At 42.8% G+C, this 15,303-nt stretch overlaps 1 protein-coding gene across 5 annotated transcripts in view; it reads right to left on the bottom strand.

Annotated features, from left to right (window-relative positions):
* Positions 1 to 10,405: 10,405 nt before the first annotated feature.
* Positions 10,406 to 15,303, bottom strand: part of SEPTIN7 (septin 7) — a 79,808-nt gene continuing 74,910 nt past the window's right edge. For all 5 annotated transcript variants that reach the window (XM_075143072.1, XM_075143075.1, XM_075143071.1 and 2 more), the window contains 3 exons: positions 14,148 to 14,283; positions 11,981 to 12,120; positions 10,406 to 11,431 (listed from right to left, as the gene is read on the bottom strand). In XM_075143072.1, the coding sequence (XP_074999173.1) occupies positions 11,392 to 11,431; positions 11,981 to 12,120; positions 14,148 to 14,283 (316 nt within the window). In that variant the 3' untranslated portion in view covers positions 10,406 to 11,391. The remainder of the gene's footprint in view (positions 11,432 to 11,980; positions 12,121 to 14,147; positions 14,284 to 15,303) is intronic.

Genomic DNA, 15,303 nt, shown 5'->3' with positions numbered 1-15,303 from the left:
GAAGCCGAGGTGGATGCTCCTGCCTCCGGCAGCTGCTGCTCCAGGACGCCGGGAGATGCGGCAGGGATGGCAGGCACCGGCCCCCAGATCCCGAATTAGGTCAGCGGAGTTGTAACATCTGGCAACGTAGCTGCCTTTCCGCGGTGATTAGGCACAAGCGCCGCTCAGACGCTGTGACGTGAATACCCCCAGATGCGGCTCGTGGATGCTGGTGGGTCTGAACATCTGCGCTCCCCCTCCGCCCAAGGGGCTCGGGGGCTGCTGCAGGGGCCCGGAGGGGAAGGAGCCTGCGGTCACCCATCCCACGCTCCTCTCCCGGCCATGGCCCCGGCCTCCCCAGAGGGCATTGCCCTCCCCGGGGGTGGCTGCTGGGTCGGTCACCTGCAAGGCATTGCTGCGGCGTTGGAGGAATCTCAGCAGCAAATGCGAGCAAACCTCCCCCAGGAAACCGGGAGAAACTGCCAGTAATGAGGCAATTATCCGAAAAGGCTGAGAGCTACCCCAGGAGCTCAGGAAACCCGGCTCAGTCACAGGACGAGGCCACGGCCAGCAGGGACACCAGCTGCCGAGGCACATTCCCATTCACCGTGCAAAACCGGGGCCAGCTTTTTATATCCCATATATAAGCCCACAGTATCTCTACGTAAGCTCGTGTAAAGACAGACATACAGAACAACTTGCCATTTTGGAGACATCAGTCTCGATTAGCAGTTTAAGCAGCGTAAAAAATCCTTGTTTCTGAGGCATGAGATACCTTTATAAGGCAATTACATTTTCTGTGTGGTTTTTATTTCTTTTAAGCGCACGCAGGGGCAGCAGCAGCACTGTCAGGTGGTCCCTGCTTGGCATTTTGTGATGCACTTACCAGCCTGGCACGCTCCACGTGGCTGTGGATTTCAGACCAGTGTAGTTCAGGATTTTGTCTTTTCCACTGCCACTGGAGCCGCCCGAGGGGCACAGAATAATTCAGGTGGGAAGGGACCGTCATGGGGGTCTTTATTCCGACCTCCCGCTCAAAGCAGGGTGCTCAGGGCTGTATCCAGCCGGGCTGCAAAACCTCCAGGGACAGCCACCCTGCACAGCCACCCTGGGGGACCTCCCCTGAACTCGCTGCAGCTCATTGACACCCATCATGTACTGGGGGGGACACAGTATCCACACGTGGTCTAACGAGTGCCGAGCACAGAGAGATAACCCCTTCCCTCGACCTACGGGCCATGCTCCTGCCCATAGTGGGGTGGGATGCTGCTGGTCTCCATCACTGCCAGGGCACACTGGGGGCTCACGCTCAGCTCCTGTCCCACCACCCCCAGGCCTTTCTCACAGGGAGCTGCTCCCCAGCCAGTCCCTCCCCAGTGTCGCTGTCAGGGGTTAATCTTTCCCAGCTGCAGCACTTGGCCTCACTGGATCCCATAAAGATCCTTTCAGTATTTTTTGAAGCCAGGTGTGCCATTTGCCTTTCTGCAGTCACTGGGCCCTCCCCTGATCTCCAGGACCTTCCAAAGGTGACAGACAGTGGTTTTGCAAAGACAGCGGCCAGCCCTCTCCTCGGGAGCACGTGCAGCCCGGCTGCTCAGGCGGACATGCATGGGTCATGTTCTCTGCTGCAAGCCCAGACTCGATCCAGCTCCTCCAGACTCCCACCAAATGGGACCACCACATCCAGCCAGGACTATGGATTACAAATTCTGGTGCAGGAAGAGCATGTGGAAAAGGAACTGAAATCATTGAGTAGGAAGGAGCAGGTGTTAAGCTCACACCTCTTCTGGTCACGGAAAATGGAATTTCTACGTAAATGGGACTGTTTGTTCGCATGCTTTCTCCATGCAACCGCATTTCCATAGCTTCAGGTGGATGGGGATTGTCCTTGTAGATGGAAAGACTGGAAGACACATAAACCTGGTATTTAGGAAAAACAATGTTAATGGTAAGAGCAGATTTTAAAAGAAAGAGTTTGAGGCTAATAAAAAAACTGATCAAAGTAGTATGAATCACATGCCAGAACGATCACCATGACAAGAGCAGAAGATGAAATAGAAAGTGGAAGCATGCCTATTGCCAATGCCCATAACGAACCCCACTACTTATAATCAGTAGTTATTACTGCGACTCGGTAAACTGGCCTCCTCACCCATATCAAATGAAATCCCACAGGCTTTCCGGCATCTACTGTTGACCATCTGTCTTTACAGACAGAAATATCTTAGTACCTTTTAAATCAGTGTCACGTGTGTCTCTTCCACAATTTCCAGGAATTTCTGGGCTAGCATTTACTGTCAGCACAGCTACAGAGATGATCTTTTATTGTACCAAAATCTTGTGATCTGTCTTAATTTTCTGGCTGCTTCTTTCTCCATAATAGGCTCCCGTATTTTGTTAGTTCCTCTACGTTTAAAGCAATATGACCTTACCTCTGGCCCTCAACATTATCCGCCAATGACCCAAACAAGATGACTTTACAGAATATATTTTTTACAGAATATTTTCCTCCATTTTTTAGAGCTCAACCTCACTATGCAGATTTTGCACCATTCTACGCAGCAGCTCATCTTCTTCCCCATAAGCAGCTACTCACAGATTTGAAATCTGGAAGTGCCAGACAAAATTGCACTACAATCAAAAGGGGATTTGTCAGGGGGGTTGTTTTTTTTTTGTTGTTTGTTTGTTTAAAATCACTGCATTTTGGGACATCACCAGCTACCTCATGCTTCATATCCACGACCATTTTGCTTTTGCTAGCCAGAGGCATGGAAGAGCTGGACAGTATAGAGACTGAGTATGCCTCAGAAGAACAACAGATATAAGGTGAAGGCAGCATGTAGAAGAATTTAACTGGCATTCTCTTTGATTAATTAGAAATCATACCATTAAACCACTCTGGACCCTGGGCCCTTTGCCCGTATCCTCCTATGCCAGGAGTGCCATAATTTTAGGCTTCTTCAAGCAGCTCCCATTTAAAAATTACCTTTAGCCTTCTCCCTTTTGGAATTAGTCCCAAATGTCCTTCCCCATCCCACCAGCCTGAGGCTGAGCAACGCAGTAGATGAAGCACACAAACAGTGAAGTGGCTCAACGAGTTTACAGCAGCTTTTCCAGACGCTGAGGTTAAAAGACGCCCGAGTTATCAGCTGTGGACTAGCTACGAGTCTGTGGTCCCAAGGACGGCAGTAAAGCCGGAGAGCCACGCCTAGTGGAGCCAGCGTATCTCAGTCTAACTGCTGCGACATCAACGGGGTGCCAGGATATTTCAAGGTAAAGCTTGAATTCGTATTTAAAGTGTTTTGCTTGCAACCCACTAAGGCCCACACAAGACTTCAGGAGAATGCTAAGATTTAGTGGTGGGAGCCAGAAAGGAGAACAGCAGCAGCAACATCCTTTAAAACAGAAACTCGATGGACCATTAAAGGCAACACGAGCAAGGCACACAGAGTCATGCTTTTAAAAGTCACTCAGGATGAATACCCAGCTTGCGATCTGATGCATCCCAAATGCATGGGACTGCAGCTCTGCCACACCCCATCTCAGCATCAGGACACCTCTCTCTGTGGGCCAGATCCAGTCTCAGATGGTGCAGTTGCAGCTGAGCAGTGTCTGTGCCCAACGACTGGAGAAAGCACATGGAGAGCCGAAGTGCATGAGGAACAGCCACGAACAGGAGTGCACAAAGGCTGAACACTGCTCGCCCAGCACAGCAATTACTAAGTGGCTTTGCCTCATTATCTCCTTGCTCACCAGAGCAACAAAAACCTCAGTACAAGGAGCTTTTGCAGGCACAGTTGGAAGAGGAGAGATGAGATGAATGGCAGGACGGGACAATGGAGAGTTGAAGAGCAGGATGGGTGGGGAGGAGGCAGCTCCATGGGGTCTTTTCCCACAGACACATCAGTCACTGTAGAAGCAGGAGAAGGAGGGGCCAGGGCTGGAGGAGCAGGGCACAGACATGGGGAAGGCAAGCAGGAGACTGGGGAAACACGGGCAGGATGAGGAGGACAAGAGTCCTGGAGGTCACCAAGCTGCCCTGCAGGGAAATGCTGGGAATGGGAAAGTGGAGATGTTTTTCTAAATTGCTCATTTGAGAAGCCATTAAAACAGACACCTGTGCACATCCTTGTGTTCAGGGAAAGCTTTTTTTCTGCATCTTTCCCAAACCTACTAAAGCCACCATGTAGGGAAAATGTCAGCACACATGGAGGCATTCCTGCACGCCCTCACACACCACCGGCTCACTTCAGGTTGCACTCTGTGAAAGTCATTTGACAAGGGGAAAAAAACTCCTGCTCTGAACAGGAACCTGAGCACTAAATTCAAGATGCTTCCCCACTGCGCTTCTGAAGACGGGCCTTTGGAGGCACTGACAAGGTGCTCCTGAGAAAGGCAGAGGCTGCAAACAGCTTGAGGCTTTTCCTGCTCCAGGAGAAGGAAAAAGAAACCCTTCATGAACCCGTAAGTTGAATTTCATAAGGCAGTGGATGTTGCCACCTGCTGCTTAAATATGGGCAGACGTTAGTTCCCCGGGGTTTGGGTCATTTCTGGGGCTTGAACTGTTTTGCAGCCTGATAAGCCTGGTTGGAGGGGCGGGGGCGGGGGGGAATACTGCATGTTCCAGGGACTAACAGCTGGTTTTTTTGCACTTGTAACTCAGCTGTCAACGACTTCTCTTCCACCGTACTGCTGGCAAACACAACAGACCATGAAACACTCCCTTCTCTGCAGTTTCTTCATTGTAATCAGGTTTGCAAATCAGGTGGGCTACCCCAGCAAGCAAACATCACCTGCAAAGCCTTCAGAGGCACCCGGGTAGGTACTCAGCTGCCACTTCTTCCCTCTTAGTACAAGGTGCAAATCTTCGGGGACCATGACGATCATGGGTGGCCAAACCTTGGGCACCCAAAAGAGAGAAGAGGTTTTTAAAATGATTTTTAAAGAACTGTAAAAAGTGCGTAACCTAAACACACTAGGAACAGGTGTTGAACCGCTGCCCTGATTTGCAATTCAAAGAGTTAGGTCTCGAGGATTAGAGCATACACTCTCTGTACAGGATTAAATAAAAAGGCCCACGTTTCCATGAGACAGTGGCTTGGCAGTCAGAGAGAAACGAAGTAAAACCAGCCCGGGTTGCTCTGCAGGCAGAGCTGATGAAGCAGCAGCATTGGATTGCTATTGCCCCCGGTGAAACGCCTCCGGGGAAAGATCTATTAATCACAACCACCTGGAAGAGAGTCTCACCTGCAGATGCAGCCGTGATGCTGGGGAGGGGACAGCAGGACAGAGCTGAGCAGCCAGACCAGTGCTGTGGCTGGGAAGGAACAGCACATGGTGACTATGCTACATCCATCTGTGGGGCCAGGGGAGAAACCCCACCAAGGTTTGGTGCACAGGAGTGGAGATGCAAAGTCTTGGGAATCACGCTGATTCAATCTGAACCTACTTTCTGGTTACATTCTGTAAGGTCTCTGGACAGGATGAAATTATGCTGCCACTTACTTTTTTTCCTGGTTAGTTTCCTGGGAGTTGAATCAGCTCCACACAGGGTCCAAAACGACCAAAGCAGCAGCGGAGAGGGAAGGCGAGGAGCCCACACCGTACCAGGGGGCAGGACACTCGGCCACTGAAGCTGGCCCAACCTGTTTCATCCATTTTGCCAAGACCCATGCTCCTGCCTTCATCTCCTGCAAGAAAGATATTTTTGCTTCTGCGGGGAGACCAGAATCTCTGCTTTCCAGATGGAAAACTGAAGAAAACTACAATTTAGGTGACTTTCCCAAGTTCTGAGAGGCCTTTATTGGCCAAGTGAAAGCCTGAACGCTGTCGGCACAGTTCTCAGGCTTGGCATGCATGAAGCAAAGCCTCCCTCTTAGCGAGGCACCAGTGGTGTGCTGGTGCTCTCATGCTGCTCCAGTTAATCTTTGCTAAAGCCCACCGACCAGGGCTGCTTTTGCTGGGAAGAAGGCAGCAGTATCAAATTGTTTCCGAATTTTAACAATGTCTCCTCAGACATAAGTGAAGTTCAAATCAGCAAAGATTTCAAAACTTCACCATCGCACTTGCCTTGTGAGAACCATATGGATGAGTCAAGTCTGGGGAGAAGTGATTCAGCAGCTCCCAAGGGAGAGGAGCCCATTATTCTCAAGGTATCTAAATGAATAGCTCTTGAGAGCAGAAAAAGGATTCCTCTTGCCCCTCAGTGATCTTGATAAACTATAAAAATCTGCCGTGGTCATTGCGACATGGCTGCTTTTTGCATTTCATTTCATTGGCTCCCATGAAGATTATTGCTAGCAGAATGGGGTGGGGAGAAATCAGAGAAGCCAGAGGAATAATAGTCTCTTAATAAAACACAACTGCAAGTTTTATCTTGACTTATGTGGTCTAGCTGTCCCAGGGCAAGCTGAAAAATGATCACCTTCATTAAAAAATTGCTCTGGCTGCACAAAACAAGCATTTTGGCTGCCTCAGAGACCTCTCCGGATGACAGCGCAGAGGTGATATATTACAGAAAGAGAACCAGAGCTGCCTTCCCAATCATGAGGGCAACGGATAAAGATTTTTCACTTGTTTTCCTATGTCAGTCAGCAGTTTCTGTTCATGATACTGCTTGAAAATCTGTTCCCTCGGTCATCCACTTTTAAAAGCTCATTAGAAGAAAGCAGGGTGCATCACATAGGGACTATATGCACCTGCAGCCTCCACAGCAGCACTGCCTGGCATCCCAGCCCACTTGCAGGTCCCACAGGGCAGCTGCCGTCGCAGATGCCCTCCTGCATCCCCTCCTGCTCACACAGGGATGCCCCAGGCAGCTGTGGATACCTGATGAGTGGATCAAACTCCCCAGTCTCACAGCTGTATATCCTGGCGACCATAGGACAGGAAAGACCTTCTGTTTACTGTGCTTCCTCACTGCTATCCGTAGCAGAAGAAAGCCAGTAACATGTATCAGCAAACCAAGGCGATGGGAACAGTGCTTTGTTCCAGCATCAGCAGGTGGTTAGATCCGGGTGCGGGGGAGGAATCCCATTCGCACCCTCTGAAGACGACCTCTGCCATTTTTACCAGGATATAGCGCACATTTCTAAAGATGAACATTTGTGACTAGTCAGAAGCAAAGGAAGCTGGCAGGAGCACCAGCTGCGTAGTTCCTGGGAGATGTAACCGCGTGGCAACAGGAAGGCAGGGGTGAGCAAAACCACAACAGAGCGCAAAGCTTCAGAAGTGCTCCATTCCTGAAGGGGTTGGTACAAGCAGCTCAATTCAGAAGGAGCTGGTGTCAGGGGCAGGCTGTCATGATGGCTGGCCACCAAACCCACCAGCCACCTGGCAGAGCAAGATACTCAACAGAAGATGGGATGAAGCAGGCATGGGTTGTGGAGAAGGGAGTAAGTGCCTTTGCTGAGCCTTGGACAGCGTAAGATCAGGAAACGGAGATGTTGGCGGTGGAGGAACGTAAACTGCATTAAGAGAGGCTTGTAAACATTAAGGTGAAGCTGGCAGGAAACCCAAGAACTGTATGCAAAAGCAACCTCAGCAGCTAGCCCTTGGGGAAAAGCATATCCTTACCTTGGGCACCTCACTTAGCCTGTCCTCGCTACCCAAGGACAAATGAAGCTTGACAATACCACACAAACTAAGAAGATGAACCCTTCACGTACTGGTTTGCTCCACAGGTTCAACTATGCTTTCTGCTTATTTTCAAAGCATGAACTGGTAACCCTGCCCAACTCTTCACTTCCATATTGATTTATTTGTATTGAAACATTTAAAAGCATTAATGTTTTAAGCCATTTATATTTAAAGCAGATTGAGAGGTTTCTTGAATGAAGGAAGACAAAACCAACATTCTTCTCAAACAACTAAGGATCTCTTCTTTATGCTTACTCTGGAAATTTTGAAGGGGAAATGTAGATTGCCTCACTCCCTGGGGTGCCAAATTAAGGAATGGTTTTGGTCTTGCTTGAGCAGCCAGACCACAAGGAGTAGTCAGATGATACAAGGTCACCTGAACTCAAGAGCTCCAACATGTGTCCTTTCAAGGAGTCAGAAAGGGCATCAGCTGGTCACTGACTACCGAATGGGAAAACTACAGTGAAAACTGAAAGAACCACAAGGCCGCTCCATCAAAACTTAGCACTTCGTATTTCACGCTGGAAGCAGGAATGTTAGCATCCAGAGACTTAGGATGCTGAACTGAACCGCGGTCAGCCAGATAAGTAACCCAATATGGGAATGTATTTTACATCAGAAGAAAGTCCCAAGTTTGCAGTCTTTATTCACTTTTTCATATATAAAAATATAGATGCATTTTCACATCTATCTCCATATAAAAGTAAATATCCTCACACCCCCATATAAATGTATGGGCTAGTGCAGTTGCACATTCAACAGGGCTGTTTTCAGTGCCATGCTTGACAGGAGCAGAATTATTTTCTCTTCCTTACTACCTCTTTAACAGAACACTCTCTAAGCTGAATTTAGACCTTCATTTCAAAACAGAGTAGCAAAATTTCCAGCCTCATGACTGCCTGAAGACTAGACTGTATTATTCTAACAACTACTGTTATAGAAACATGCAACAGAGGTACAGAACTGCTCTTTAATACCTCTTATTTTGTGCCTCAGTAGAGCAGGTAATGTTTCACAGCATACTGCGAGGGAAACAAGAGGCGAGTCTCGTACTGTCCAGTGACATCTGGATGCAACAGGTTTCTGACCAATTAGCATACACACCACAAAACCTCTGCTGCACGTAGTCTGAGTTGTGACACAAATACAGGGGAATTTAAGTACCTATTTGTTAGCAAGTAAAATGAGTTCTGACTTTACAGAAATAACACGCTTAAATTATGATTCAGTTAAGAAAAAAAAAATCCTGGGCTGTATCATAGTACCTCTTTAGCTTATAGACTTTTTATTGGCTGCACAGCTACTACATTGCAAGCTGCACAGGGTCATGCCTCCTATTCTCAATCTTTTTTTTTTAATAAAAAAAACCCACACACAACTAGAGAGTGCAGAAAGTCTGCCAAAAATTAGGATTCTTTTTCAAACTCATACTTTTATAGTGCAGCCCAAACTTACCACAAAAAGCCAAAGCATTTAAGAAACAAGTTAAGAGGTGGCAAAAGTCTTCCCGTCAGGACAATGCTCCATTTCAGAAGAGAACTCAGAACACTTGATTTCTATATACTCTAAATTTTCATTCAGATAAAAATGCTATGTTATAGAATATCTATGTGCCCTCATACAAAAAAAAAAATCTCACAAGAGCATATACTAGATTCTGATTATCCTAAGTGTGTATGTGGGAGGATAGAGAATAAGAGTGGGGAGAAAGAAGACAAGCATGATTAAAACAAGTTTCCCGATAAATGAAATCCTTATTTCAGAGCAAATGGGAATGTTAAAACACTAGCATATCCACAGAAAGTATATCCTGAATTTTGATGATTCCTAAAAGCAATTCAGAATCTGCAGCTTCTGTCCAATATGGTAACTTCTGCCTGTTCTTTACGTTATTCAACTTATTGAATTCAACTGAAACCTGAGGCAGTGGGGGGCAGACGCAGGTGGTGTCCATTCTCCGTGATGTATTAAAAGATGAGATTTTGCAATTCTGTTCACTTGAAAGGGAAAGCTATATTCACTTACCGATAATCCGTGTCTTCTCTGAAAAAAGACAGGCAGAATATTTGAAATGACTTATAAGGAGGCTTTTATACAGACTACCGAAAACATCTTCATTTCATTGGGAAGCTCTATCTGAATAAATGGTATTTCTGATAAGCATAACACATGTAAAAAGAAATGAACAGGAACAGAGCAATAGCAGGGGTAATACAAGGAACATCTGCAAAAACTGAGCCATTCTTCATTGTTTCACAGGCAAAGACAGACATTAAAAGTCCCCATCATTTTTTTTAACAACTTACAGGTTGTATTTTAAATATCAAGTTCCCGGCTATTTATTAAAACTGACTCAATTAACTAAAATCAAAACCAAAACCCCCACCCTTGCCAATGAGCTTAACAGAAGTACCTGTACAGGCTGCGAATGTGTTACACCGCAACCTCACCAGACATGCATAAAAGCTTGCAGAAGGCCTAAGAGACAGGGCAGAAGGCGCGACTACCAAAGCCGGAGCTCGTGGGACACAGCACAGCGGTGTGGACACTTGGTGCCCTCTCCTGGGCAAGACAGACCCTTGTTTTGCCAATGCAGAGCACAGCCACTGAAACTGAATTTTCTAACAATTCCACAATGCAAAGGCATTTTCTAGACCTTGAACTAATTCCTCGGACAAATCAAAGACACAGGTCAATCAAGTCTGGATGGAAGAGAGAAAGTTCAAACATTTCCCAAAGAAGTACTTTGCTCTTTTAACTCCTTTAAAATTTCTGGCACAGTAGCATGTTACATCACAACATTGTTTATTATGTGACTTTTTACAATACAAACAAAAATACAGAAATGCAGTATATGAATACAGCTAAATGCGAAATGGTGATGTTTTTCTTGAGGCCATATTCCCATTTCTAGTAAAATAAAGAAAGACTGCACACAGGTAGAAACAGGTTGGTAGTTAACTCCACAATTCTGCCTAGAAATGACCTATAAATGCGTTTTCCTGCTACTTACCATAAAATGTAAAAAGGGAGTTAAAGGAAAGTTTTACTCACTGGTTCCTACCATATGAAAGAAGCTATATTCTATTTAGGAGGGCCAATATATGGAAAAATATCTAAATTAAATGTTATTACAAAAAATGAAGCAGTAATGAGATCCTTCTGGCTAAAGAAGTTACTAAATGAGAATAGCATATATTTAAAGAATCCAAAACATAAAAGGGTTGTTATAAAAAGCTTAGGTGCACTGTAAGCCTACAACTTTTGTTTTTCCATGTGTACTTTTAAACAATGGAAGTGTCAAAAATAGGGTCAACTGTGTTAGACTAAATTACATTATTGTATATGCTGCACTGAATGGAATTCTTGTATTATAATAATAGAGAAGCATTGTTTGCATCATATTATGGCAATTTATCCTCACTAAAAACCGTCTAGAGTCCTTGCATTTTTTAATATCCTGTAAACCGTCAAACCACCAGAACATGATTGTACAACAGTAAAATGTTTTCTTTTGCATTAAAATGACATCTGTTTAAAAAAAAACAAGGAAAAAAAAAAGGTACTTAGATCTATTATTTTTCCAAGTACACAACACCCTAGACAATTCAAGGCATCTCATTCTCCATCAAAATTAACAAAAATTTGTCATGCTGTTAAATCCATTACTATGGATACAACTGGTGCAAAATTGGTCAAACGGATCCAACAAACACTGATGTCCAGGCTGGCATATTGGCAACTAATACATAACTGGTGGTCAAAATGATGCGTTTAAAATATCTTCCCTTTCTTCTTATTCTTTTCCAAGGTTCTAAAAGGATATTAAAAAAGTTTGTTAAAATAATGCATACATGCTCTGATTTTTTTTTTTTAAATCACTAATATACATCTTGCAAAATATGCATTTTATAAAGCTTTACTGGTTGCAACACAATGTATGAAACTTATTATGTACACAGTACTTGTACTATATGAAGTCAAGCAATGCATTTAGACTAGATTTCCCCTTCCAAGGACTAGGAGAATTAAACGCTTTCATTCTCAAAGCTTTAATTCTTCATCCCTCAGAAGTCTGATGCAATCTAGATTTCAAATACAAACATAATTTTTTAGATACATCTAGTTATGTATGGATACAGTGTTTTTGCAGATTAAAATCTGCTTTAGAAGCTAATAATCTTCCCAATATTTCTGATTATATGCTCATTAGTAACTAAAAGCAGTTCAAGATTTTTCTTGGCTTTTAAGTGACACTTCCTTAGTGATCAACCACCTTTGACCATTATTACCACAGAAATTCCCTTTTAGCAGAAAGCTACAGAACATTTATTGTGAACTGCAGAACAAGACTCCAATTTACCTGGAAGAATTCTGTTGTTCCAAAATACGTTGTTGAGCTTCCCAGTTTGCTTTCTCATCCTCAAACTGGCGACGCTTTTCCTCTAATTCTTTGTGTTGTGCCTCCAAATTCTTTTTCATTTGCTCATGGCGTCGCTGCAGCTATAGAAGAAGTTATGAACAGTCAGTAAGCGCAGAAAACACAGCGGCTTTTGGAGCTGTAATAACAAACATCAGCAACTATACTAATGCAAGAAAATATAGTATTATATTTTCTCTTCAGAGAAAGCAACTCTTGGACCAAAAACTCTAAGGTTATAGGTATAGTCAATAACAGAAACAAAAAGGGTATTAATCCCATAGCCTCATTTTACAGTTAACAGAAAACACCCCAAACGCCGCCCGAGTTACAAACAGGAGTCGTAAGCAGCTACATGTGGCAAACAAAAGGAAATTCAAGAATGCTTTGATATTTGACGCAAATGTTAAGCAGCAAATTGCAGAGCATTAGAGTATCAGCAATGCATAAATTAGCAGCATCTTTGACTTTGCGTGGGGAAAAAACCCCAAACACTGATTTCATCCTATAGTATTAACTATATTAAGGATCTATTTGGGAAAACATTAAGTGGATTAATTTATTCACTAACTAAATGAATTATTATTAGTATTATTGAAGTGAATTGTCTACACTGCCAGAACAATACAAGAAGTCTCTCCTACAAGTTGATGGGACAGACTGACAATCCAATATGTTCTACGTAAGAATGGAGACACTGTCAGGAAAACGGAGACACTGTCAGGAAAAGTGATTCCTTTTGTGTAGTGCAAGATGTTTTTGAACTGAGTTAAATAACACTCCCTCTTTCCTTACTCTCTTGCAAGTCCCTGTCTTACACAAACCCTTCAAAACATATTTCCTTTCACGGATTTTTTTAAATGCCTTATACTCAGCATTGTCTATTGCTTACTTTTCTACATTTAGAGAAATACAACAGAGGTTTACGAAGTCATGAATGGTGAAGAAAAAAAAGAATGAATTGCATGAGCATCTAAAAACTGGTATCACAAGATGCACTCAGTCAAAAAGTCACGAGGTAGTACATGAAAAAAAGATTTTTGTTTGTTTGTTTTTCATATAACAAGGAGAGTGTGGAGGCCAGAAGTATAAATGGGTTCAAAAAGATTCGAGACAGAAACTGACGAAGGATAAATCCAGTGACTAATTAAACACCGTGATCCAGATAAAGCATCTAGCTTTTTTTAAAATCCTCAAATTGCTGACTGACGTATCTTAGCACTTATATCCTTACCTATTCACATCTCCAAAAAAAAAAAAAAAATCTAGACTGATATTTTTTTTTTCCTCTGATCCAGTATGCCTTGGCTCCTTACAATGCCAAGGATGCCAAGCATTTCAACTACCCTTCTGAGTTTCCTCACTTTCCTTCAAATTTGGAGCCAAACTTTCTTTAGGAACTTTGACATTTTTGAACTTCTCTATTAGGCTTCTTCTGAGAAGCTGCCTTCTCAAAACTTAATTTTCTACTGAAATGTAATTTTATAATAGTCTCTTAAAAAGATCACTTCAAGAGCGCTTGAAGCCCAAAAAAACAGTTTCACTGTGAGGACTTTGCCTGGAGATGACAGAAATTAGAGTTAAATATCCATAAAATTTATGTATGTTCAAATGACACCAAAACACTGACAACACCATATGCCTGACTCTTTCTTAGTCTAGTAATTCTCATTGAGATGATTTCTTATAGACATCAAATTCCTGAAATGCTTTTTTAATATGCAAAGCAAATTATCATTACTACATTAGCTTATGTAAACCATGAAAGTCTCAAGAACTTTTTAAAGCACGTGGAAGAAAACAGGCATAAAATATTTCAAAGAAAAGGGAGAAAAAGAGGGCGAGTAAGAAAGTTAAGGAGTATTTTAACATACTGTGAAAAGAAAATAAAAATGCATGTGAACATTCAAATTACATTTTAAGTTTGGGCTTATACAATTTCAGCAAAGACAACAAGCTGAGAAAGAATAACTGAGTTGTCTTTAAACATAAAAATCTAACTACGGAATCAATTCCTAGACAGAGGCTATGTTGCAAAGTCTTAGCAAAAAGAGCCATCTCTACTCTTGTTCAGTCTCAAGCATATTGGGGTTTAAGATATTTCGATTACCTCAGCTTCAGAGTCCTTCAGTTTCTGAACTTTTTCTTTGACTTTCATCTCAAACACCTGTTCCATTTCCATTTCCATTTTTTTCATTTTGGCTACATGCTCCCTCCTTTCCTCCTCCATCTGTGCCAACGGGCTCCTGCCACAAATCCAGAAGAAGTAGTTAGATAATAAAAACTTTTTTCCCTGTCTATTACATTAGGGCATCTGTAAAAAACAAGATAAAAAAGCTGAAGCATTAAGATAAATAACATCGCTGTATGCGCTGCTAGCTTAAATTCAATTTGCATTATTATATTACTGTTTAGTTAAGCTTTCCTCAAAAAGACATTTCTTACAATATCTTTTCCTCTCCCACAATTGATTTACATTACATTTAGGTTAACGGAAACTCTTGACTTTCTATCTTTAGTAGAACCTGGTCATGAGAAGAGAGGAAATCAAAGTTACAACAAAAAAAAATCAGCATTTTCCAAGTGATCTTCAGGCATCTTTTTCTTTCCCGTTCAAATATATACAAAAATTAATGGACATAAAAATTTTAAAAGCATTGCAGACAAAAGCCCCATTTCCTCTCTAAATCTTCACTGTTCAAAGCGAGCCCAAGAGTAAGTTAACATTACAACTGTGTTGAACGCTGTGGTCTTACTTTTGAAGAGATAGCAACTTTGCAAAAAAAGGTTTGGGCAACTGAACATCAGTATTTCATGAAAGCGCTAGTTGGAAGATTTTCCTTTAGAAAGCTATTAATAAACTTAATGTATAAAAATAATGTACATTAGTTACCATAAAGTGCATAGAAAAATTAAAAATACTTTCCTGGATTCTACTTAATTTTTAATGCTGTATAAGCCTGCTATCCATGTTATGGTGATACAGGTTTTAAATAGCAAGTTTCACATTAAATATCCAATAGAACAGAATGATTTTGATCTAGTAATGATTGCTATATACAGTCTTGTAAGACTTTTCTGCTGTTCAACAAAGAGCAATCAAAACAAATCACTGGTCTCTTGTTTCAGTTTTGAGTATGTATGGCTTAAAATGACAAAGTTTTAACTATCGTGTTGATAAAAATGAAGAACTGAATATATTTGGAACTGTTACAATCAACCAGCAGAGGGTATCTACTGTATTGTATGCAAGAGTCACTCAGACC

Source organism: Calonectris borealis, chromosome 2 (assembly GCF_964195595.1).
Source record: "Calonectris borealis chromosome 2, bCalBor7.hap1.2, whole genome shotgun sequence".
In the NCBI taxonomy this organism is placed as follows: domain Eukaryota; kingdom Metazoa; phylum Chordata; class Aves; order Procellariiformes; family Procellariidae; genus Calonectris; species Calonectris borealis.
The sequence above is the reverse complement of the archived record's forward strand: the minus strand, read 5'-3'. Positions and strand labels throughout refer to the sequence as shown.